Here is a 25,844-nt window from a genome sequence, read left to right on the forward strand (position 1 = left end):
CATCAGTTTGAGGTAGGATAGTGGGTGAGAGTACCTAAAGAGTCTACTGGAAGAAGGGGGGCATGTGAGGGTTAGGTTAAAAACTTGGAACAAGGGAATAGCCAAAAAATCTATGAGGAAGATTCCTTATACTCCTTGAAATAGCAGATATGTTGTCTGAAACGGCCATCTCCTGTGACCAGATTGGTGCCTAACCCAATTGTCATCAGAGAGGCTTCAACCAGCAACTGATGGAAACAGATGCAGACTCCACAGTGGAGTTCAGAGAATCCTGCAGAAGATGGTAAGAAAGGATTGTAGGAGCCACAGGAGTCAAGGACACCACCATAAAACTCACAGAATGAACCTGGGCTTACAGGGGTTCACAGCATCTGAACTGCGAACAAACCAGGTTGCCTACATGGGACTGACCTTGGCCCTCTGTATATGTGTTAGAGGTTTGTAGCTTTGTGCTTTTGTAGGACACCAAACAGAGGGAAAAGGGGCTGACTCTAACTCTTTTACTAGCTTTTGGGACTCTACCCCTCTTACTGGGTCAACTTGTCCAGCTTTAAGCCATTGGGAATTGCTTAGTCTTACTGAAACTCCATAGTACATGATTTGTTGATAGTCATGGGAGACCTGCCCTTTCCTATACAGAAATGGAGAAGGAGTGGTATGAGGGCTGAGAACAGATGGAGGTTAGGGGAAGGTCCTGGGATGAGAAGAGAGAGGGGAAATTATGGCTGGAATGTTATATATATTGGTTCGTTTGTTTTTCCTATATATATATATATATATATATATATAGATAGATAGATAGATAGATAGATATAGATATAGATATAGATATAGATATAGATATAGATAGATATAGATATAGATATAGATAGATAGATAGATAGATAGATATAGATATAGATATGAAGGAAAAACAAACGAACCAAAAATTAAACCATCTTGTGGACCCCATCTGGGCAAGATATTCTGCTCCTCTATCAATCACATTCTTCTTTCATACTAGTCAAACATGTTGTGTCTCCAGTTCCAACATACTTGTACCACTTTGCTACTCCATTTTCCCCACTTCTCTATTACTTATTTGTTCATCATAATGGCCTAGTGCACTGGGGTGTGTGATGCAGTATACCATTTTCCCAAACAGCTTTACTTGCTAATATTCATGGCAATGACCTGTTGATCTGGTTCATGGCCTCTGGCTTATGTTACACCATCAATACTGGCCCTCACCCAGACACCTCTTGGATATCCTACTATTGCTCAGAGTCATGGATATCCTGTGGCTAGGGTTCTGCTGGACTGACCCTCTTTACCTCCTCCTCCAGCTCATAGATACAGTTAATGTTGGGGTGAACCAACTCAAAGCCCTAGATCTGGGTCTCGATGGTAGCTGAATTATTCAGCACTGGTCTTTGCTATAGTGTCTTCCACCCCAGAGGTGACAGTCAAGGGGAAGGGCCAGTCGTATTTTTAAGGTTCAATTTATTTTGTGTAGAAATATTTTACTTGCATGTATGTGTGTTTGTTGCACATGTGTCTGGTGCCCAAGGAAGCTAGAAGAAGGCATTGTGAGTTGTCATGAAAATACTAGAAATTGAATCCTGGTTGTCTACAAGAACAGTTTTTAACTGCTCAGCTTTATCCCCACCTATGCTTGATTAATTGTTTAAAATGTCATCTTAGTTCAATTTTGGTAGTTTTTAATCTATGTAGAATTTTATTTATATTTTTTAGATTTTCCAGTTCAGTGGAATGTTCTTAAGGTAAATTCTAATAATTTTCTTAATTTCACTGGAGCTTGTCATAAAGACTCCATTTTCGTGTCTTATTGTTTTAGCTTTGTCATTCATTGTTCCTTTTGGGTAGTTTATCTAAAGTTTGTCAATATTGTTTGTGTTGTGTAGGGACCAATCTGCTTCATTGACTCTGTGGTCTATTTTCTTGTTGAGCTGTTCTCGTTTCTCCAGTAACATTCATGTCACTGCTTTCTTTCCAGCTCCTGATTTTGGTGTGTAACTTGTTCTTTTTCCAGAACCCTAATGCAAATCATTAACTTAATTATTAAACATCTCTTTGATTTCTTAGTGTAGGCGTATTGACCTTTAAACATCTCTCTTTGGACTGTTTACATTGCATCTCACAGATTAAAGGATGTTGGTTTTAACTTTCACTTCATTATAGAAGTCTTTCTACTATTTATTTCTTCAAGTGATAATTCATAATTATGCTGTGAGTTGTTTAATCTCCAGGAATGTGTTTACCGTCCAGAGTTTCTCTTGTTTATTTGAAGTAATTTTATTGTTGTTGTGTAGAATATAAGGAAATATTTCCATTTACCCATATTTGCTCAGACATTCTTTGTGTAATAATATATGATCTATTTTAGTGATAGTTCCAGTGGCTGCTGCGAATAATTTATATTCTACAGTGTTTGGGTAGAATATTCTATAGTTGTCTTTTAAGGTCATTTTACCTTTGGTTTCATTTAATTCTGTCTACTTTCTATTGGAATGAAAGGTTAATTGTTGGGAATGAAGCTACTATGACACCTGGTAATAGCCTATGGTTTTACATATAGTAGTATTTTTTGTGTAGAACTAGGTGTATGTGTGTGTGGAATTGTACAGTTCTTTCCATGAATTGTTCCTGTAAGTGATAGGAAGTGATATCGTTTCTCATTAGATTTGGTTTCAAGTCCATTTTGTCAGATTGCACAAGCAACATTTGCTTGTTTTCAAGCTCTATTGGCCTAGAACATCTGTTTTCATCATTTCATTGTACAGTTACATCTCTCTTTTATGATGGAGTACAACAAAATACTTCCTATTTTTTAATTCCAATCTCTTAGCCTATGTCTTTTGATTAAGGAATTGACACCATTAACATTAAGATACTACTGAAAGGTGAATATTGATTATTGTAATTTTGATGATTTTGCCAAATGCTCAAGTGGTTTTCATTTTATTACTTGTTCAGCTGCTTTGCTATATGCTTTATGGTTTTGCTTTATGGTTTCTGTGATAAAACATTCTTGCTAGAATAAATGTAGGGTAAGAAAGTATTTATCAGGCTTACACTTTTAGGTCACAATCTACATATGGGAGAAGTCAGGGCAGTAACCCCAAAAGAAACTGAAGCAGAAACTATTTTAATACTCTGTTTCATTAATTTTATCAGTGTTACATGCCTAGTTAGCTTTCTCATACAGCTCAGGCCCTGCTACCTTTGCTGTGGGCCAGAACACATTAATCATCAATTAAGACAACATCTTAAACACCTGGTAACATGCAAATCTCATGGGGACAATATCTTAACTGAGGCTTTCTCAGGTAATTCTAGGTTGTGCAAATTGACGGGTCAAGTGGCCTTTTGCTTGTTGCAGTCTTAAGGGTACACCTATTTTTCTCTTAACTTGAAAAGACACCATAAATATATTTTGTAGAGCTGTGTTGTTGGACATAAATGCATTTTGCACATTTTTAGCACATAAAGATTTATATCTCCTTCAGTTATGACAAGTAGCTTTGATGGGTACAGTAGTCTGATTTGTTGTTGGTGGTCATTGAGAACTTGAAATACAGCTTTCTAGTCCCTTCTGCTTTTCAAAGTCACAGCTAAATATCTGTTATTCTGGAAGACCTTCCTTTACATTTGTCTTTGTGTTTCTATCTTTCCAATTTCAATCTATTTTCTTTAAATATAATATTTTGAGAGGTCTTGTCTATATAGGGTTCTAAATTCTGCCTGTATCTGAACTTGCATCCATTCTACCCAAAAAGAAAACAACTTAGAGAGAAGAGGTTTTGTTTTGCTTATAACACCCAGATACAGTTTGTTATTGATGAGAAGTTTTGGTAGGAAGTTAAAACACTGTATTCATGGTCAAAATGATACAAACAACATGTTTACTCTTGCTTTCTTGCCTGCGTCTAGCTTTAACTTCCCTTATACTTTTCTGAACTCCCAACAGTAGGGAATGCTGCTGCCCACAATGTTCTACATTATCAATGAACTATCAGGATACCCTTTCAAAGATATGCCTAGAGCCAATGTTATCTAGATGATTCCTCATTGTATATCTCTTCTAAGGTGGTTATACGTTGTGTTAAATAAACACTAAAAGCTACTAAACAGAACTTCTCTTTTACTAACTACAGGAAATGATCATAAAAATGATTTCTGTACCTATGAACCTTAGATTTCATCTTTACATGGGGTGACATCTATCCTGGTGACAGATATTCCACTCTTATCTTTTTATTATGTAATCTGTGTTCTTATTTGATTGTCCCAAGTCCTCCACCTTGCCTTCACACTCTTATTTTTTTCCTTTAGAAATACCTTATTATGATCTGGTGTGGATGTCTGCAAAAGTATCTGTGAGGGTGAACACATTTCAAAGAACATTTGTGAGAACTTGAGAACAATGTTGTGGAGTAAGTTGTCTACTTCTGATACATGTGGATTACAGAGACAGCTTGGTCATCAGGTTTATACTATAAGCACTTTTTTTTAAACCCATTTTTATCTCAAAATTCTGCCATTCCCATTTGTATCTCTATTTACTTCATTTACAATTTGTTTGTTGTATAGATTATTTGTGCTAATTTATACATTTTCTTATGCAATAGAGTTGTTTTCATAGCTTACTCTTCAAAATTATGTCATTGGGGGGTGGATAGATACTTCAGTGGTAAAAAGTACTAGAAGATTTTTAGAGAAGTGACATTTGTTTCCCAGCACTCATATTAAGTGACTCAAAAATTTCCATGACTCCAGCTTTAGGAGAACCGTCAGTCTTCAAATATCAGTGGGCACACGCACACACACACACATACACACACACACACACACACACACACACACACACAGAGAGAGAGAGAGAGAGAGAGAGAGAGAGAGAGAGAGAGACTCACACTCCTATGAAAATGCACAAACATAAACAAAAATAAAAAATAAATTTCTTAAAAATTATTTCATTAACTAAAATTTTCTAGGACCTTGCATATTACCTGATTGTCCATGTATAATATTCTCCTCTCTCTCTCTCTCTCTCTCTCTCTCTCTATATATATATATATATATATATATATATATATATATATATATATACTTATTACCCTCATTGTGTTCATTCATGTGGTTATTAATGATGTCATACAACCTTGATTTATATTATTATTGGATTTCACTCAACAGGTGTTTGTGTTGATGAGTATAATTCTTCCCAACGTCATACAAAATGCTATTCTTCCCATCTTGGTCATTGAATCTTTGTCTTCAGAACACACTTCACCAGGAGGCAGGAACTTACTTGTTTGCTGACTGAACATTTCTCCCTGTTAACTTTTAGATCTTGTGGTTGTTTGTTGTTGGATACAGCCAATAGGTCTCATTACTTGATATACATCAATTAAAATGTAACAAAATAATAAATATCCAGGCTGATTATTATGATGCAATCCTGTAATCACAATGTTCATGGGATGGATTCAAATGGATCAATAGTTCAAGATTATCCTTGACTACATGCCAAGACTGAGGCAGCCATGTTAACATACCCTTTACAATCCCTGCCTCCAAATAAACACATATCTTTAATATCACTTCCAAGTCAGAACCTCTGTTAATTATCAGCTATATTTATGTCATTGGCTTATTTTTGGTGCTTGCAATAAAACAGTTTTGTTTTTTTCTTTGTTTTCAGACAGGATCTGTTTTATGCCAGGTAAACCCTAAATAACCTCTGTACTGGAAAATGACACTAAATCTCTGGTCTTCTCTTGTCTCTACCTCCTGGGATTTAGTATTACAGATGTATGCCAAGACATTTAGCTTGGCTTTTAGCTTTTCTTTTGATATTCATAGTTATGTGTGTTTATGATGGTGTGTATACAAACACGTGAATGTGGTTGTTCTTGTGCCAAAGCTCGAGTGTGGAAGACAAACAACAACCTCAGGTGTTTACGCTTAATTTCTACCTTGTTTGAGACAGTCTCTTCTTGTCCATCACTGTGGCAGATTAGCTGGTCCCAAGCTTCTGTGCATTCTCCTGTCTCCACTTCCCATGTAATAGAAGGAAAACTAGGGTAACAAAAGGAATTTGGATCACCATCTTTGAGTCCTACCTGAGGATTCAAACTCAATACTCATACATTCAAGGTAAATGCTTTCTACTGAGCCATGACCTGAGCCCAGTTTTTAATCACATTAAGTGTCTTAACTCTGTTACATATTGTACAATTCTCTTTCTCTCTATTACCTCTATATAGATCATTTACACTTAGCTTTCAATAAAAATTCTGTCATGTTTTGTGCAATTCCCTTTCTATCTACTAAATCTCTGTAGATCATTTACCCCCTGATTTCAATCAAATCTTATATTCCTTGAATTCATGCATCCTTCTGCTCTGACCATGGTGTAACTCTTTCTTCTTTCCAGACTTTATTCAGTAAGATATTCAAATAATGTTGAACAATCCAAGTGTGCAATGAAGGCTGGGACAGGTACAGAAAGCCTTAGACCAGGAAAAGTGAAGACACTGTGACTGTTGAGAATACATCACAGTAGACCTAGAAATGTAAATGAGGCATTGAGGTGAATCATTTGGGCTGTGCCTGGAAGGTCTCTAGTTGTCTGGGTTTTGGAAACTTGGGTGTTGAGGAATCACTATTGAGAAGTGATGGAAGCTTAGAGGTGAATGACTGGGTGAGGGGATCTCCATCGGGAAGGGTTAAGATAGTTCTTCAGACTTGATGATAAAAAGTCTAAGCCTAGCCATTCTAACACCTCTCTTGCTTATTGTATAGGTATGATTGCTTTTTCCTAAAACATGCCTCCATCATTGTAGCCCCCTAGGAGGATGTCTCAATGTGGCATCAGGGGTAAATCTGTGAGGGGATAGGTTTACTAATGAACATGATTTACTCAGCTCACTATCTGTGTGTATATGTCAAATGTCACATAGAATAGTGTAAATACTGGTTTGATTTTTTTTTCAGTAAAACTGTCTGCCATTTGCAGAAAAGTAAAGAATTTCAGGCAGTCCTCACTTTCTTTCTTTATAATCAATGCTTTTTTCTTCCTGTCACACAGTGTTATATGGATCATGGTTTGAGCACACCCGTGCCTGGCTGTCCATGAGAGAAAGAGACAACTTCCTGCTACTGAGCTATGAAGACATAAAAAAGGTAATTGTCATTCTTACAGGAATCACAAAGCCTCTCACAAACTCTCCCCACACAGCACCCCTTATTTCTCAGTATCCCCATATCAGATTTAAGCTCATGGAAAGTAAATGAAAGTGAAATTATGCCCTATGTCCTTTATTAACCTGCACCTGGAATTTTCTCTCCAGCCTCCTTATCCATCACCCCCATCTTTACCTTATCCACCCTCAGGTAAGGTCGGGTAGCTCACACTTATGCTATAGGTACTTTGAATTCTGTCTATGCAACATATTTAATACAACTAATAGCCCACTGTTGTTCTCAAATGTATGTCAATGCCCCCCTGAACTGCAAAAAGAGGGACAAAGGCAGGAAATCCATCTTTGAATCCTGGGAGAGCACAAGAGCTGAAGTTACATGAACAGCAATTAGTGATATTCATATCTGACTAGGTGTGTACAGGATGCAGCTAGTCAGAGAGGACTGTGTCCTGTGCTCTGTGGTACAAAGAGTTCTGTATGGTGGGACAGAATACACTAGAGATTTCAAAACTCTTGGTAGAGAATATCTAAAATGTTTCAACATTAAGTAATGACATATGTCTAAATAGACTGATAGTCCATACCATTAGTCAGATCTTTGCAGGTTCTATTTCATTCAAATGCTCCCACATAATGTTATAAATATGTTTAAGGATTGTACACATGTCTCAAATATCTCTTATATAAAAATAAAAGTATATTTTGACAGGGTGTCACATGACTCTAAACTTAGCACAGGTAGGTGAAGACAGTTTCAAAGGTTCTAGATCATCTTTGTGTGTATGGTGTGTTTGACATCAACCTTGGCTACAAGAGACAATGTTTCAAAAGACCATTAAGAAAAATAATGTTAAGTTCATTTATGTTTTTTTTTATTTTCATTTAGTTAAAAAATACCATATTTTCTTTATCCATTCTTCAGTTGAAGGGCATCTAGGTTGTTTCCAGGTTCTGGCTATTACAAACAAAGCTGATACAAATATAGGTGAGCAAATGCCCTTGTGGTATGATTGAGCATACCTTGGGTATATGCCCAAGAGTGCTATAGCTGGGTCTTAGGGGAGATGGATTTCCAATTTTCTAAGGAAGCACCATATTGATTTCCAAAGTGGCTGTACAAGCTTGCATTCCTACCAGCATTCCCACCAGCAGTGGGGGAGAGTTCCCCTTGCTCCACATCCTCTCCAGCATAAGCTGTCTTCTGTGCTTTTGATCTTAGCCATTCTGACAGGTGTAAGGTGGTATCTCAGAGTCGTTTTGATTTGCATTTCCCAGATAATTGTTGAATCCAGGATTGCAAAAAGCACAGGGACAAATAGCCAAATGAATGGAAGCACATGAATTATGAACCAAAGGCTGTGGAGCCCCCAGCTGGATCAGGCCTTCTGGATAAGTGAGACCATTGAATAGCTTGATCTGTTTGGGAGGCATCCAGACTGTGGGACCAGGATCTGTCCTTAGTGCATGAGCTGGCTGTTTGAAACCTTGGGCTTACACAGGGACACTTCGCTCAGTCTGGAAGGAGGTAACAGGACCTGCCTGTACTGAATCTATCAGGAAATGGAGGGGAGGGGCTGGGGGGAAAGCAGGGTTGGGGGCAGGAGGGGGGAGGACAGGGAAACCCATGGCTGATGTACAAAATTTAAAACACATAACAATAAAGAAAAAATTATTTATTAAAAAGAATACTCCCTCTAATGATGGAACATACTAATGACAAGAAGCACATAAGCACAAAAATGTTCTCATATGATCATCAACTCAAAAGGTTAAGTAGTTTGGAAGTTATAAGTGAAAGATAACCATCATTTACATATTACAGATAACGATGTCAAGTGCAATTTATACTGAACAAAATAAAATTGTACTGAGCATGCAGTCTGTCAGAGAAAACACTTGCTCATTCTTATAACAGTCCAAAATATTAGTTAAGGAGGAAAAGAAGCAGTATTACAACCACTGTTTACCTATAAGAAGTTGAGTCTGGTGATGATGAAGGGTACTGATAGTTGTAACTATTTGTTTTCATTTTTAATTCTCTTATTAATTTTTTATTTTTTAATATATTTTATTTTTTCATATGAATATTTGTGTTTCAATTTTATATATCAGCCATGGGTGCCCCAGTGTTCCCCCCCTCGCGATCCCGAACCTGACTTCCCCTCAGCCCTTCCCCCCATTCCCAACTCCTCCAGGGAAAAGACTCCCCTGGGGATTCAGCTCAACCTGGTAGATTCAGTACAGGCAGGTCCAGTCACCTCCTTCCAGGCTGAGCAAAGTGTCCCTGCATAAGCACCAGGTTCCAAACAGCCAGCTCATGCACTAAGGACAGGTCCCAGTCCCACAGCCTGGATGCCGCCCAAACAGTTCAAGCTATTCAATTGTCTCACAAATCCAAAGGGCCTGATCCAGATGGGGGCTCCTCAGCTTTTGGTTCATAATTCATGTGCTTCCATTCGTTTCACTATTTATCCCTGTGCTTTTTTCGATCTTGGTCTCAACAATTCACACTCCTACAATCCCTCCTCTTTCTTGACAATTGAACTCCTGGAGCTTCATCTGGGACTTGGCTGTGGGTCTTTGCATCTGCTTCCCCCAGTTATTGGATGAGATTTCTAGCAGGACAGTTAGGGTGTTTGTTCATCTGATCATCAGAGGAGGTCAGTTCAGGCTTTCTGTCAACCATTGCCAGTAGTCTAGTGTAGAGGTATCATTGTGGATTTCTGGGGATCTCTCTAGCACTTTGCTTCTTCCTGTTCTCATGTGGTCTTCATTAACATTTAAAATAATTTTTCAATTTACATATATGTTGATAATATTCTTTCCCTCTCACAATTTCTTCAAAATTTTCTACTCCTCCTTATTCACCCAACCTTAAATTTTTTCAAAAAAACAAACAAAATCCAAATCAAACAAAATTCTTGTGAAAGAAGACAAAATGAAACAATTCACAAAAGAAAAAATAAAAACACTGAACTGTAACCAAATAAAAGCCCCACACACACCAAAATGAAAAAAAAAAAAAGTGGAGTCCCTTATATGTTTTCAAATACTCTGAAGACTGAATTGGAGGGGTTGATATATGTAGTGTCACTGCATGAAGAAAACTGATTTTCCCTCTCCCAGCAGGTAAAAATGAAAGTTGAACTGCTAACCTTTAGCTTAATGGACAGATTTTCATTCATTCATTCATTCTTAAAAAGTATAACAAAATAAAATACAATATGTGAAACAATATTATCAGCCCAAAGCAGGACAAGATCAACTACCAAAAGGAAAACAGTACAAGAGAAGGCACAAGCAGAGAATGCATATTTTGGAAGCCTATAAAATTGCTAAAGGGGAAGCCATACTTATAAGTAGAGGATTAGTGCAGACTGGTGTGGCATTATGCATGCTGCTCTAGTCTGTGGGTTCAAATTCACATTTCTTACGTTGATGTAAAAGGCATGGTTTGTTTTTTTTTTGTATCAAGAGATGGCCATTTGGGACATCATCTCCCTCATTATTAGGCTATACTATTTATATGGTCTTCATATGTATACATGAATATATAAATATTAGTTCCATCAAATGTCCATTAATTTTAGGTGTGTCTCCCCATATTCACTCCTCAAGTCCCTCTTCTTTCCCCATCCACACTAGGTCCTACCATTCTAGTACCTACCTATTTATCCATTATTTGCCTTCCAAGTTTAGATTTTTTTATATTAATTTTTTTATTTTATAATTATTACATGCTGAGAGGGCTTTCTCTCCTGATTCAGTCTATTTGGTGTTCTCTATGCATCTATTACTGTGATAGTCGTCTCCTTCTTTAGGTTAGGGAAATTTCTTCTATAATTGTGTTGAAGGTATTTTCTGTGCCTTTGACCTGGCTTTTCTTCTTCGTCCTCTATTCTTATTATTTATCTTAGTATTTTCATAGTGTCCCAGATATCTTGAATGTTTTGTGACAGGATTATTTTAGATTTAACATTTTCTCTGACAAATGTATACAATTATTTTATGTTGTCTTCAATGAATGAGATTTTCTCATCCATTTCTTTTATTCTATTCATGAAGATCATGTCTGAGGTTCCTAAGTTTTTCTTTTTCATTTCCTTCAATTTGGGTTTTCATGATTTCCACTATCAGGTCATGAACAGTATTTATTTCCTTCCACAGCTTGTGTTTGCACAGATTTCTCCATGGAATTTATTTCCTTGTTTCTTTAAGAACATCTATCATCTCCACACTGGCGTTTTAGGGTACTTTTCTTCTTCTGCAATTATGTTGGAATATTCAGGGTCTATTTTAGTATGGGGCTGGGCTCTTGTGAAGACATACTGTCCTGCATGCTATTGACTGTGCTTTTAGGCTGGCATCTATGCAACTATGCATCTAGGATTGGGAAAATTGTAATTATACATGCTGATATCTGGTCTTGTCTTTGCTGGGTTGATGCTTCTTTCCTTATTTTCTGTTGCTCTGGTATTTAGGAGACTGTGGTGGCTGTGTGTTGCCTAGTAGGAAATTCTTATGGGATCTTGATAAGTGTGTCCACTGGGGGTTTCAGGTAAAATGTTTCCACGTTTACAAAGCTTACATTTAGGAATGGAGATCATCTAGGAGGGGAGTATAAGCAGATCCACAGAAGAGAAGAGTATGGGGTATTCTATAGGGGCTGCTTAGTTAGTCACTTGGGAATGGGACAATTGACTGCAGTCAGACCACAGGAGAAAGTTTGACATAAAGCTCTGAATGAGAATGAAGACTGGACTTGGAAGAATGGAAGGAGAGAGGAAGATCTGCAGCTAACTTATTGCTTTCCTGCTTAGAGTGGCAAGTTGGTTCTTAGGTAGTGTCTTCTGGATTTCAAGAGTTGATAGGACAAAAAATGATAAGGGAGAAGTAATTTTGTTTGTTAAAATCTGTGTTATCCACATGAGACAGAGGCATATGGGGGAGGGGACTGCAGCAGGTGTTCTACACAGAGCTTGAATTGAGTCTAAGAGACTGGACTTGGAGGAGCAAGTGGAGAGGTGAAGATTTGCATTTAGCCTAACTGCTTCCCTGCCTAGCTTGGTCTGTAGGCTGCTAGGAAATTCTTAAAGGAGTACAGGTGTGGGACATATCAACTCATTGTGGTATGGACATTAGGAAGGATCTGAGAGATCTATTAGAAATTTGGGTGGCTAAGGCAGGTGTTCTGCTGCAGAGCTGGGGGCAAGACAGGGGGGTTGGACTCAAAGGAATGAGGATGATGAAGATCTGTAATTATCTTACTTCTTCCCTGGCCACAGTGCTCTGTGGAAGGAGGGCATGTTGGAGTTGGATGTTCAGATATTACTATGAATTAGAGGATTGAAGTTAGAAAACCTAGATGATGAGAGATGCCACAGATTATCTGTGGCATACCTGGGGATGAGATGGGAGAATTGGATCTGAAGGAGCACAAGGAAATGTAAAAATCTGAAGTCTGCCTACCTTCTTCCCTGCCAGGTATTGTTGGAATCTTAAACAGTCTTATTAATAGAAAACTCTGAGCCAGATATTGGGGTAAAAGCTGATATCAGAGAAGCAGAGCAAGCCAAAACCAATCTCACCTAGCAATCTCCTCAGCCAATCCTGGAATCCTCTGGGTCCTCACACAAAAAGCCTCAGCCAAAAAGAGCCTTTAGTTCCTGTCTCCTTATTCCTTATATACCTTTCTTAATATACCATATTACTTATTGGGATTAAAGAAATGTGTGCTTCACAAGCAAAGGCATGAGATCTTAAGTGCTGGGATTAAAAGTGTGTGCCACCAGTGTCTGGCTCTGTTTCTGACCTAGACTGAATCAATGTCATGTAGTCCAGGATGCCTTTGAACTCACAGAGATGCTGACAGATCTCTGCCTCCATAGTGCTAGTATTAAAGATATATACCACCACTTCCTGACCTCTATAGCTGATCTAGAAGCTGGTTCTGTCCTTTGATCCTCAGGTGAGTACGATTTGCGTGAACAATCTATCACCACATTTCCCATTTTTGTGTAAAATAATAGAAGATGACTATAACTAATATAAGAAAAAGTATATACAATATGTACAATAAATATATACAGTACATATAGCCAAGAATTACATTAATAATGTCTAGTCCATTAACATTTGACAGATTCAGAGAAAATATTCATTATTTATCCTATTTTGGTGAGTCCAAAATGTTGTACCTAAGTCACTTCCTATTATAACTTCTTTTACCAAGCAAATACTATTTTTTAATTTCTTTCAAACTTACATACTTTACAACTCTTTAGTGAGTAGTGAGTTTCTTTTCTGAATTAGTTAACAAAAAAACTATAATTATGCCTGGTGTTGGTGACACACGCCTTTAATCCCAGCACTTGGGAGGCAGAGACAGGTGGATCTTTGTGAGTTTGAGGCCAGCCTGGTCTACAGGGCAAGATCCTGGAAAGGCACAAATCTACACAGAGAAACCCTGTCTCAAAATGCCAAAAAAACCCACAAAGCAAAACTATAATTATAACTATCTAGTCTTAAACTCCCTCAGAGAACAAAGAAGGAAATAATATTACCTAAAGTAAGCAGGAAGTACAAGCATGCAACATCTAAAAAATGTGAGAAATGATAGAAACAGCTGATTGCCTGAACAGTCACCCAATGTTTCTCTGCAATGTAGGTGCATCCATATTCAGCTGACAGGCCTAGCATATTTGACAGACTCATCTATAATTCAGGATTTTCAAAGGGGCCTTCCTACCTTGTCTTGGCAAGGTTCAGCAATACTTTATATTCTGCTTGTGTTTTTTGGACATTGTAATGTCAGCAGTTAAAGCAAGGGCACTTTCTTGCCCAGTGGCTAACTTTTTGCCACAAAGAAAGTAAACTCTATAAGGAGTTTTTCTCATGTCCCTCATCTTCTGTAAAGCTGATTGGTGCTGTCAGAAGCAGACATGTCTCATAGTCATAAAAAATCACCTAAGTTATTAAAACATCTCAAGTGCCATATTGTACAGATCTGAAATGTTAGAAGACGACCTGTCTATCTAAAATATATTTCTGTTTGATGTGAAAACATACCTATAAGTTCAATTGTAATAGGTGACTAGCTACTAACTTGCAAATTGTATATCGTAATTGGTTGGTAATAATAAATTTCAAGGACTGGCAATTTGTACTGCAATGTTAAAGGAATTGTATAGGTACACAATCTTGAACAAGATTAGAATTGTATGTACAGTATGTTCCAACAAAATTAATCTCAAATTTATATTAACATACAAAATTTGTATAAAATATACAAAAATCAAATCCAATGTAAAATCTTTAAAACTAGTGGTTGTTTTTTTTTAAAAGTAGATTCAATAATCTACCCATTTATCCTGTTATTTATATATTTCTTTTTTAAAGAGAGGATTCATTTCTATACAATATGTTTCTATTTCCTATTCTTACTTCTTTTAGAAAGAGATTGACTATGACCAATAACTATTTTTAACTAACCCCTAAACAGACAAACACCCATAATCCATATTTTTGGAAAATGGCATTGTTTTCTAGGCTACTTCCTACTTATTGGGAGCACTGGTAGTCATATGGGGACACAAAGAAAATTTAGGATTATGGTCATATACTGATTGGAGTAATCTGTGAGACTGCATCATCTTTGTTAGCCATCTTGTATTTGTCCAGAACTGTTTTCAGTCCAAAGCCATTCTTTGGGTGATGTTTATCAGCTTGGTGGCATTATTGTTGTCCTGATGGAATCATCATTGTGGGGTCCCATCATGTTTTTTGAGACTTCAAAGTTGCTGTTAGGCATGGCCATGGTCTACTGCAGAAAACTGATAGAGACTAAAACCCAAAATCATGCACAGGAAGCTAGATGAAGCCTTTTTTATAGAATTAGTTACTGATTTATATGATCATTAATATCATGGCAGAAATTATATATACATATATATTCATATATATATATCTTATAAATTTTGATATAAAATTCATATCTTAATAAAAGTTTTAAATAGTGATAGAATAGTGTCTTAATTTTGGTTTTTCTTCTGTCATATCAGGTGGCTCTTCTGACATGAAACAAAGATTTTGCATTTTTATTTACCAAACATGCTTGACTTTAGAGAAGGAAAGAAGCACATTCCAGTTCCAAAACCAGCTGTGATTTTTAATTGAACTATGACTACATGAAAATCACTAGTGTTATGTGTCTATAGAGAACAACAGCAACAAACATTTAGGAAGACTAATGGAATTCCATCCTATTAGATATGTGACATACCAATAAGCCAATTTACTCTTTTTCTTGAGACATTTTTTTTCTGGATTATTTATCCTTTTTTTTTTCAGATGTCTCATTTGCCTAGTGTTCTTCAGATTCCTTAACCTTCATTCTTCTAAAAGACAAAAACAAAACCCTTCCCTAATCCTAATTTTGGAGAGTTTCCCTTTTCTAATCTTTATCAATTTTGATTTATGGTTCCTCCTTAAATTTTCGTTTTGTTTTCTAAAGCTGTAATTTTTATTCTCTTTTCTATGGCTATTCTATCACTCCAAGCAGTATGGCTTTTTTACAATAGGAATTAGGTTCTTTAATTGCTCTATGAAGTAGTTTACTACAAGATTGAAGGAAAGGATTCAATTAAATTTGACCTGGGAGCCTGCAAGAGACCCCTCAGGTAGTTTCCCAATAGCAAAGGCAAGGGATTACCTTGCCTATCCCTTGTTGATCTAAATTCATTAGTTCAATGAATGCCTTTGCCGAGCTTTCTGCATAATCTAGAAGAGAAGAATGTTCTATTGGGATTATTCCTTGAAAAAAAAAGCATTATTTCCAGAAATGCCCTGTTTACAGACTCATTTTAGGTGACCTTGTTTGCCACAATTAAAACATTTGACATTACTATTTTTCTTCAAAGCTCTGAAAATCACCTTTCCTATCTAAGTATCATCATGATCATGAGATTTAATATTTATTGTATCTCAGATCCATTCCTCCAGTGGTGCTGATCTTGCCTTTAACAGCCTAATTATCCTTTCTTATTGTGCATTAGCAATTTCAAAAGCCAGAGATTCAAGTATTATCTGTCTAGCTTCTGAATTTAGTATAATTCTCTTTACTGTTGAAGTCAGTCTTCTTTTTAAGAAATCAGTGAAGGTTTCTTTTGAGCCCTATATAACTTTAGTAAATGACTCTATTTTCTTTCCTACTTCTTCAATTTTGTCCCAAGCATTCAAGGCTGCCATTCTGCATAAAGCCAGGGTGTGGTCATCATATAAAGTTTGTTTTTGTATATCAGCATAAATTGCCCTCTCCAAGAAGTTGATCTTGAGAAATTTCCATACCTCTAGCCCTACTTTGTTGTTTAATTGTCTTAGTCTCATCTTCCCACCACACCCTCCATTATAATTGGAGTACAACCTCTAAACTGCTGTAACCAAATCTCTCCAGTCTTGAGAGATAATTTTATTACAAGTTGATCATGAGTTTAACATCTGCTTCATGAAAAATGAGTTGATGCCGTAAGAGACTCTTGCTCCTAAGAATTTCCCCAAACCTAACATTTGCACAAGAGTCAAGTCAGCTCTTACACAGCCTTGAGGATATCTATCACTGGGTAGTTCCTGTAAGGTTACTACATAGAATAAGGTTGACTATTTAAAAGCTTTATGTTGTTTCTCTGTAAGCATATAAGGCAATGTTGAGTTTGGTTCTACTTTAAATTCTGTCTGGGGCTCAATATTTCTGTGATCTGTTTTAACAAGTTTTTTTTTAAAACTTATATCTTAGCACTCATATTGACCAACTTTATTAATGATTAAACAGAAATGATCAAAAATAATATTTATAATTGACATTATGTAAATTATATCAGCATTAATTATCCTTTCATTTAATTGGTCCATTTTGAGACTATCAATTGTATTATCAAATAGAGACCACAATCCCTCCATTGTAAAAATGCTTTCAATTTTTTCATGTGAGAAAAAACTTCCAATTAAGTAATTCCTTTTTAAGAAATCCAAATTGACTTACCAAATCTGCTGACAATGAGATTCAGATGACAGTGTGGCCCCTGAGGAGGAGGCCCAGAGAAAGCTATAACCCACCAGGGGAGAAAAGGAACAAATGATCGAACTATTTTCTTTTTTTTTAAGATTTATTTATTTATTATTATGTATACAGCATGAATGACTGCAGGACAGAAGAGGGCACCAGATCTCATTACAGATGTTTGCAAGCCACCATGTGGTTGCTGGGAATTGAACTCAGGACCTCTGGAAGAGCAGTCAGTGCTCTTAACCTCTGAGCCATCTCTCCAGCCCCTCGAACTATTTTCATGGGGAAGTTTTCCAAAGTGGCTAACTCGTGCAGTTTTTAGAGCCCTAAAACCTGTGGAGTTTGCTGTAGAGGCTGCAACAAAAACTTAGACAGTGGGTTAGGGTGTCCAGCCCACATAGGGTAGAGGCTCTGGCTATGTGCAGCTGAGGCCTGAGCAAGGAACTGCAAGTCCACAGGCCAGTGGCTTTTTTGAGTTCATGCCCCAAAAGTTGGATACCAGATGTTACTCAAATTCTCAAAAGTCTTAAAAAAAACACAAAAAAACCTGGAGCCAGAAATTGGGGTGAATACTGAAAGATCAGAGAGACAAAGAAACAAACCACTTCATACAGCTAGGACTCCTCAACCTGAAAAGCTTTCTTCAGCCAAAAGATTTTAGTTACTGTCTCCTCAAGCCCCATATACCTTTCTTTGTCCTCACAGTACTTACTGGGATTAAGTGTGTGTGTGTGTGTGTGTGTGTGTGTGTGTGTGTGTGTGTGTGTTTACCAAGCAAAGGCATGAGATTGCAAGAGCTGGAATTTAAGGTGTGTGTCACCAATGTCTAGCTCTGTTATTCTCCTAGACTGAGTCAATCTCATATAGTTCAGGGTGGCCTTGAACTCACAGAGATGCTGTCAGATCTCTGCCTCCAGAATGCTAGTATTAACAGTGTGGCCACCACTGCCTGACCTCTATGTCTAATCTATGGCTAGCTCTGTTCTCTTTATTTGGGTATACAATATATCACCACAGGTAGGAGTAGCAAAAAAATCTTTATTTTATTTTTATTTTTTTGGTCTTTCGAGACAGGGTTTCCTTGTATAGCTTTGCACCTTTCTTGGAACTCACTTGGTAGCCCAGGCTGGCCTCGAACTCACAGACATCTGCCTGCCTCTGCCTCCGGAATGCTGGGATTAAAGGCTCACAACCAAAAATATTTTTTAATGAAAAATATTAAGGATCAACAAAAATAAGAAAATTGGATCATTTAAAAAATGTGATCTCTTAACCTTATCATCCAGGAACAGAAAGTTTCTATGTAAGCAGCAACACCAAAGGCTGTTTTGTCTTTTGTAAAATATTTTACTTTCTCATTATAAAAGTCAATATTACTCAGGAAGCTTCCTTACACAGCTGTCTCTGTTGTATGGTATTGCAGTTCCTCAAAAGTCTCCTGTCCAACCATTCAACACAGTCTTTTCAGTTATTGCCATGGTTGCTTCCTTCCCATGTAATAGTAACTCAACTTGTGTTGAAATATGTAATAAATCTATTGAGCCAATAATATCTTTAAAGCTCAGGCCAAGGCCTGTACTCAAATAAAAATCTTCAGTGTTCCAATATTCTGCCTTCTTATGAGTATCTCATTGGATTAAGCCAGTTGTGGCAGTCCACAGTTGTAATTCCAGAATACAGGCATCTGAAGCAGGAAGACTATGAATGTGATGCCCATCTTAGTTATAGAATAAGCTCCTAAATCAAAACAAAATGAAATATCCCAGAACTACCCCAAGTAATAATTATTGAGATCACTCTTATGAAAGAGTTTTAAAAGCATATTATTCTCACTTACCCACAGAAAACAATATTACATGGTGTAAACATAAACCACTCTCAAATTATTTGTGCACATTGCCTTAATTCCCATTTATCACTGTCTGGAATTAATTCTTTAAGTCTGTTTTAATATCTCATGGAATGTTGGATACAGTGATATGCACACCTTTAATGACAACACTTAGAAGTTAAAGCCAGGTAGATGAATCTTTGACCTCTTTGAGCTTGAGGTCAATCTGGTCTCCAGAGCAGCTTCCATCCTACAAGTCAGGCTCTATTGTGAGACCATCTCTCAGGAAAAAAACATTGCAGTGCATTTAGTAGGTGGTTTGGAACACACCTGTGAACACAGCACTACAGAGATGGAAACAAGAGAATCAAATGTTCAATGACTTCATCCACTATGAAGTGAGTTTGAGAACAGCACCAGTTATATGAGACCCTACCTCTAATATCTTCTCCTCCCTAAAATAAATCCCAGCCTCTATACTTTAGGATGACAGACCAGCCACATTGCAAGCCCACCCAATGTACAAAGGCTGTGTGGGACTACTACCATCTCTACATGGCCTGTTTCTTTCTAAATCCTCTTCAATATTTTCTCATTTCATGTTGCAATTTTTTTTCTTCATGTCCCTTGTTTCATTCCCCATCCGTAGTTCTAATCTCTCCATGTGTTCTCAGAAATCTTTCAGTTATCAACCTCATTTTTGTATCATCTTCTTTTAGGACACAAAGAGCACCATATTGAAAATCTGTGACTTCCTAGGAAAGAAATTGGAACCAGAAGAGCAGGATATGGTCCTCAAGTACAGCTCCTTTGAATCCATGAAAGAAAATAACATGTCCAATTTTAGTCTCATCCCAGAAGATGTGATTACTAATGGTTTGGTTCTCTTGAGAAAAGGTGAAGAAATTTTAGAGCTTTGAAATATGTCATAACATGTGTAGTGCTTGTTCTTCTAAAGAGCCTCTTAGAAAGTGTTGGGAATGTTTCAGAAGTCTTTGCTCATTACATCATAGTTTCTCACAGACCTTACAGAAGAATCATTCCATGGTGATGATGTGGGCTTCAGTAGCTCTGAAAACATTGATTTGTTCTGGAAAATCATCTTGAGATTGCATATGGTCAGGACCAATACACTCAATGGAAAACAAAATGTTGACTTGTTGCAGAGTCTATGTAAGGCTCCCTGTATCTTAGACATCAACTCTAAAGAAAACATTAATTGAATGGGATCAAAGACTTTTCTGGGATGATAGCCAAATGAAACACTTCTATTCATGGCTGGAAAAGATATGGAACATGTCAGGATTTCTGAACCTTAGCAGGCTGAGAGTAGACCCACAAAAAGGCTAAGCAAATTGTTCTCCTCTGTTGCAACCTGATAGTACTCGCCAACCTAATTTTGGATTGCCTCAAGCTCAGAGCTATTATTGTGAATTGTCTCTCCTGGAATGGAACTATCCAATTTCTCTATATCTGTGCCACCTCTCTATGCTGAAAGCATACTGCATGTATGGTTTTATAGTTGTAAAGTTGAGGAGGAACTTTGCCAGAATGAATTACTCCTGATGTGTCACTTTTACTTAATTATCAAAGAATTGGTGAGATGCGACTTGGAGGTTGAAGAAGAAATGAGTTAGATGTCAAGTCTTAGGAGATGAGTAAAGCACATGAGTATAGACACAAGAAGCAAAGAGTTATGGGTTTAAATTTCTTTCCCAATAATTTACATTCTTCAGCCTTAACTTTCAGTCTTCCTTCACTCTACAGTATAAGGATCAGATGCTAGAATATAAGGATATCATGAGTATATATAGAGAGATAAATTAAAGTGATTAGAAGATTACATTTAATCTAATATTGTTGCTGTCCTCACAAGAGGAAGTTGGGAATCAGATTTGAGCACACATACACGTCTCCTCAAGAATATAGTCATCTATACACTAAGGATTGAGGCCACTGCAATAATCCACAGCTATTGACAGATAACCTCAGACTCTTGTGCTCCAGATTCTGTGCAGACAGAGTTCTCTACACTATAACTGAAGTTTTCATGTAAAAAGAGAAGTTGCCCGTTCTTGGATTTCTTATAATGAATCAGAATTCAGCAGAGGTTAAACAGTATACATACACGAAAGGCTTTAATGAAATGCCAAAAGAAATGAAGTGGCTTGTTTAATAGGCAAAGGCTATGGAAACTAACATGCAAAACTTTTGTCAGAAACACACTGGAGCAGATGCAATATAATTAAATACAAAATTCCATGAGGCCAACTACTATCATTGTCACTTCTCCATGTAGATTCTTTCAGGATGAAACCACAATCAGACTTCAGTCTCTTAAAAACATAATATTTTTCATGTATCATATACCTTAGGAGGAATATATATATATATATATATATATATATATATATATATATATATATAATTTCTGTAAAAAACTTGTTCTGACTCTGTAAGTCATTCATATTTTAATTATCCTAGTGATTTTATATTTGGTTCTTTTCCTTTTAAAGATAACATTTTCTCTGGGGAACTATTTTCCTTATACTCCCACTCATTATAAACCATGAGATCCATTGGAAATCAGGACATCAAAGGGAGAGCTCAACACCATTACTCATCCCACCCTGATTCATTACTTCTTTGTAGAGGATTCTGAGTTGGATATTATGGGAAACAATTTTGAAATAAGAAGCATGAGGATAATGTTGGTCTTTTCAATTCATACATCAGATTGGTTCTATTTTTTAATCTTGAGGGTATGATCAGATCAAAGATTAATTCTAAAATTAATTTCATTACTTACTACTAAATAACTAATTCCCTAATTCATAATGGATGAAAAGCTATGTCAAGTGATATTGGCATGGCGTGAAATGGAAGAATTTTTCTAGACCTATTTTCACTGTCTTTTAGTTGCACTTCTCAGGATATAAGAAAAATACATTTTCCTGCCTCTAGAGAGCTACTCTAAAGAGCTACTCTTTACCTGGGAGACTCAATTATCTGACTAGGTGGGAATAACGTGGCTATAAGTTTCAAACAATTATTTTCTACAAACCTTTTTTTGTCATTATGATTGCATATTAACATACTGCAGGAAATGCAGACCAGAGACATTGTCATTCCCATTCATCCATAGTTTAGTTGACAGAATTTTTAAAAAGAAATTGTCACAATCAACACATATGAGAGGGAATGTCTTCTGATAAACTCTAAAGGATTTGACCTCATTTCTTCACAGTGGATATTTCCTAAACAGACTATCTGTACCATTAATTATTTTCACTGGTGTCCTGAGAAGACATTAATCTGAGACACAGAAGGAAGAAGACCTAGAGAGAAGCCCACTATCTGCAGTCCAATTAAAAAAAACAAAACAAATCAAAACATGGAAGACTGGACATCAACACTCTGTGAGACCTGCAACATCCATAACTATGAGGAAGTTCCTTTCCAACAAGACTTAAGCCACCAAGCATTAGGGATATCCTGTCCCCTGATGCAACAGAGTTTGAATAGATTTAGAAAGAACAAATGAAGAAAAATATATGCTTTTAAGGTGCACAGGATTTTGACATAATTGGATTTAAAGCTTTATTTGTGAACCTGAAAAGACATGCTTCTCTGGTTCAATTCAGTGAGCAGAAAATTAAATTTGCTGGGATCCTGGTAGCATGACATCCATTCTGCCTTTAGAGCAGCCAGTATTACTGTACAAAATAACAACAAAATGTGTTCTAACAATGAATACAGAAATTAAGCTGACAGTAGCAATGGATACTTATAAGTTCCCATCTTAAGAGATGATACTCTCATAGTCATACCAATAAATACTATATTTTTTGAATAATGTGTATCAATAATCACCATTTAATTATGAATACTTTGTATATTTTTGTTAATAATGCAGTTGTGAATTTAAAATTAACTGGTGTGATACATAAGGAATATAATGTGATAAGGAAAATATGACTTATATTTTCAGTCATTTTTCTTCAAATCCACATGTATCACTATTATGCTGGGTAACATCTCAAGGGCCAATTTTTCATCATTTATAAAGTGGGAACAAGGCTAACACCATCCTCCATCATTCATGAATTCTTTCAACAATTCCATACTAAGTAAGTTCTATATCTCTGATATGCTTTGATAAAGGAAGCCTTTGGTGATGCAAGAAATATTCTACTTTTCAAATCTATTAGATACATATTTCAGGCATCTTTACAAAAAGAAAATTCAACCAAGTGTCACAGCTATGAAATAAAAAATAACAGCAAGGATGTGGCATGTAGAGTTCTACATGAATGGAAGATATGAAGATGTGGCCATAGTGGCATAAATTAGGAAACTAAAGAACAAGAAGTGACTATATGGAAGACATCAGCAATCTAGTGTGAAGGGAAACACAATGTAATATGCGCAGTAAGACAATTTGACATCTCTAATGTCAAAACTAAAGTCATAATAGAATGGAGTAATAAGAACTAAGATATGGTAAAAGTTAATGGTAAAAAGATCATGTAGATCTTCAAACATCAACAAGCACCATACTGACTGAAAACTGAAATCCTGGGTTATTCCCAGGTGGAGGTCTCCTGCATTTGATGAAAGCTTCAAGAAGATTGGCATGTAGCTCACAACAGTGTGTATCTCCAATGAAAGGGGTCTGAAGCCTCAAACCCCTATAGGCACCTGCATTCATGTGCACCTATACACACATATAATTAAAATTAATAATAAAAGATGTTTTAGAAGTTGCTTACATGCTTTTCAGAACTTTTATATGTTAGCATAAAATGCAGAAAGAAGAATTGAAGTCTGTTTGGGTAATTGAAATAAGAAGCTCTGTTGGGCTGCACCATGTGATGGAAGCAGGTATAGTGGGAATCAGTAATAATATGAACATCTAAAAGAGCTAGTGTTAAAGCTGTTGATATGATGGAATAGGAGAAGGCGGGGGAAATTATTGCCATAGAGGTAGAAGTCTGATGGATATTACTTCAAGGCATAAGATGTGTTTTCCAGGAAGTCATTGGTACTTCCTCTTTATTAACTTTGTGGTCCTTGTCAAGTAGATGGTAAGAGCATGTTAAGAAATAATTGGGATCATCATTAATCCATCTATATGTCTGCTTCACATTTCCAGGCACAACTGGGGACTGGAAGAATCATTTTACAGTAGCCCAAGCTGAAGCCTTTGATAAAGTTTTCCAGGAGAAAATGGCCGGTTTCCCTACAGGGCTTTTTCCATGGGAATAAGTTCTTAACACTTTTAAATCATATATGGACACAGGGGGTTATTTTCCTGTCCTTATACATGTGAATGCCTGCATGCAGTCATAGAATAAATCCTGTTATTGAAAAGTGGAGTTATTTTTTAAGATATTAGTAGTATCAGCAGTAGTAGTGGTGGTAGCAATTGTTATATTGTGTGTATGTGTGTGTATGTGTGCATGTATATGTGTGTATTTTTGAGTATGTGTGTATATGTGTTTCTGTACTTCTGTGTACAGTGTCTTCAGAGGCCTGAAGAATGCATTGGTTCCCATGGAGTTGCAGTTCCCATGTCCTGTAAACCTCCTGCTTTGTGTCTTGTAACTGAACTCAGGTTCTCTACAACAGCAGTATAGTTCTCTTGACCTCTGAGTCATCTCTCCAGCCCTGAAACTCAGAGTCTTGAATCATCAAGTATTTGCTTCTTTTTTTTCTGTTATTTTCTTTGTTTTAATTTTATTTCACATATCAGTCATGGATTCCCCTGTCCTCCTCCTTGCCCCCCACCTTCCTCCCAGCCCACCCCCCATTCCCATCTCTTCCAGGGCAAAGACTTCCCTGTGGATTCAGCTCAACCTGGTAGATTCAGTACAGGCAGGTCCAATATCCTCCTCCCAGGCTGAGCAAAGTGCCCCTGCATAAGCACCAGGTTCCAAACAGCCAGCTCATGCAGTAAGGACAGGTCCCCATCCCACTGCCTGGATGCCTCCCAAACAGTTCACGCTAATCAACTGTCTCACTTATCCAGAGAGCCTGATCCACCTGGGGGCTCCACAGCTATTGGTTCATAGTTAATGTGTTTCCATTAGTTTGGCTATTTGTCCCTGTGCTTTTTCCAATCTTGGTCTCAACAATTCACACTCTCACAATCCCTCCTATTTCTCTACAATTGGACTCCTGGAGCTCCACCTGGGACCTGGCTTTGGCTCTTTGCATCTGCTTCCCCCAAGTCATTGGGTGAGAATTCTAGCAGGACAGTTAGGGTGTTTGGCCATCTGATCACCAGAGGAGGTCAGTTTGGGTTTTCTCTTGACCATTGCCAGTAGTCTACAGTGGAGGTACCTTTGTGGATTTCTGGGGACCTCTCTAGCACTTTGCTTCTTCCTATTCTCATGTGGTCTTCATTTACATGGTCTCTTATTCCTTGTTCTCCCTGTCTGTTCATGATCCAACTGGGATCTCCCACTCCTCTAAGCTCTCTTTCCCTCAAACTTTGCCCTTCATTACAAGACCTCAACTTGAATCCAGTTACTCTGAACCTGATAGAAGAGAAAGTAGGAAGTAGTCTTTAATGCATTGGCATAGGAGATCATTTCCTAAATATAACACCAGTAGCACAGACACTGAGAGTAACAATCAATCAACCAATCAACAGGACCTCTTGAAACTGAGAAGCTTTTATAGAGCAAAGGACAAGGTCAACAAAACAAAGCAACAACTTACAGAATGGAAAAAGGTC

The 25,844-nt window shown here is 37.0% G+C and overlaps 1 protein-coding gene across 2 annotated transcripts in view; it reads left to right on the top strand.

The window, feature by feature from the left end:
• LOC118569541 (bile salt sulfotransferase 1-like) overlaps positions 1 to 24,370 on the top strand; it is a 34,510-nt gene extending 10,140 nt beyond the window's left edge. The window contains exons 4-6 of one of the 2 annotated variants that reach the window (XM_036167467.1): positions 7,097 to 7,191; positions 19,822 to 19,999; positions 24,258 to 24,370. In XM_036167467.1, the coding sequence (XP_036023360.1) occupies positions 7,097 to 7,191; positions 19,822 to 19,999; positions 24,258 to 24,370 (386 nt within the window). The remainder of the gene's footprint in view (positions 1 to 7,096; positions 7,192 to 19,821; positions 20,000 to 24,257) is intronic. The other variant, XM_036167477.1, reaches the window with a different exon arrangement.
• The last annotated feature ends 1,474 nt before the right edge of the window (positions 24,371 to 25,844 follow it).

Source organism: Onychomys torridus, chromosome 1 (genome assembly GCF_903995425.1).
Source record: "Onychomys torridus chromosome 1, mOncTor1.1, whole genome shotgun sequence".
Classification (NCBI taxonomy): domain Eukaryota; kingdom Metazoa; phylum Chordata; class Mammalia; order Rodentia; family Cricetidae; genus Onychomys; species Onychomys torridus.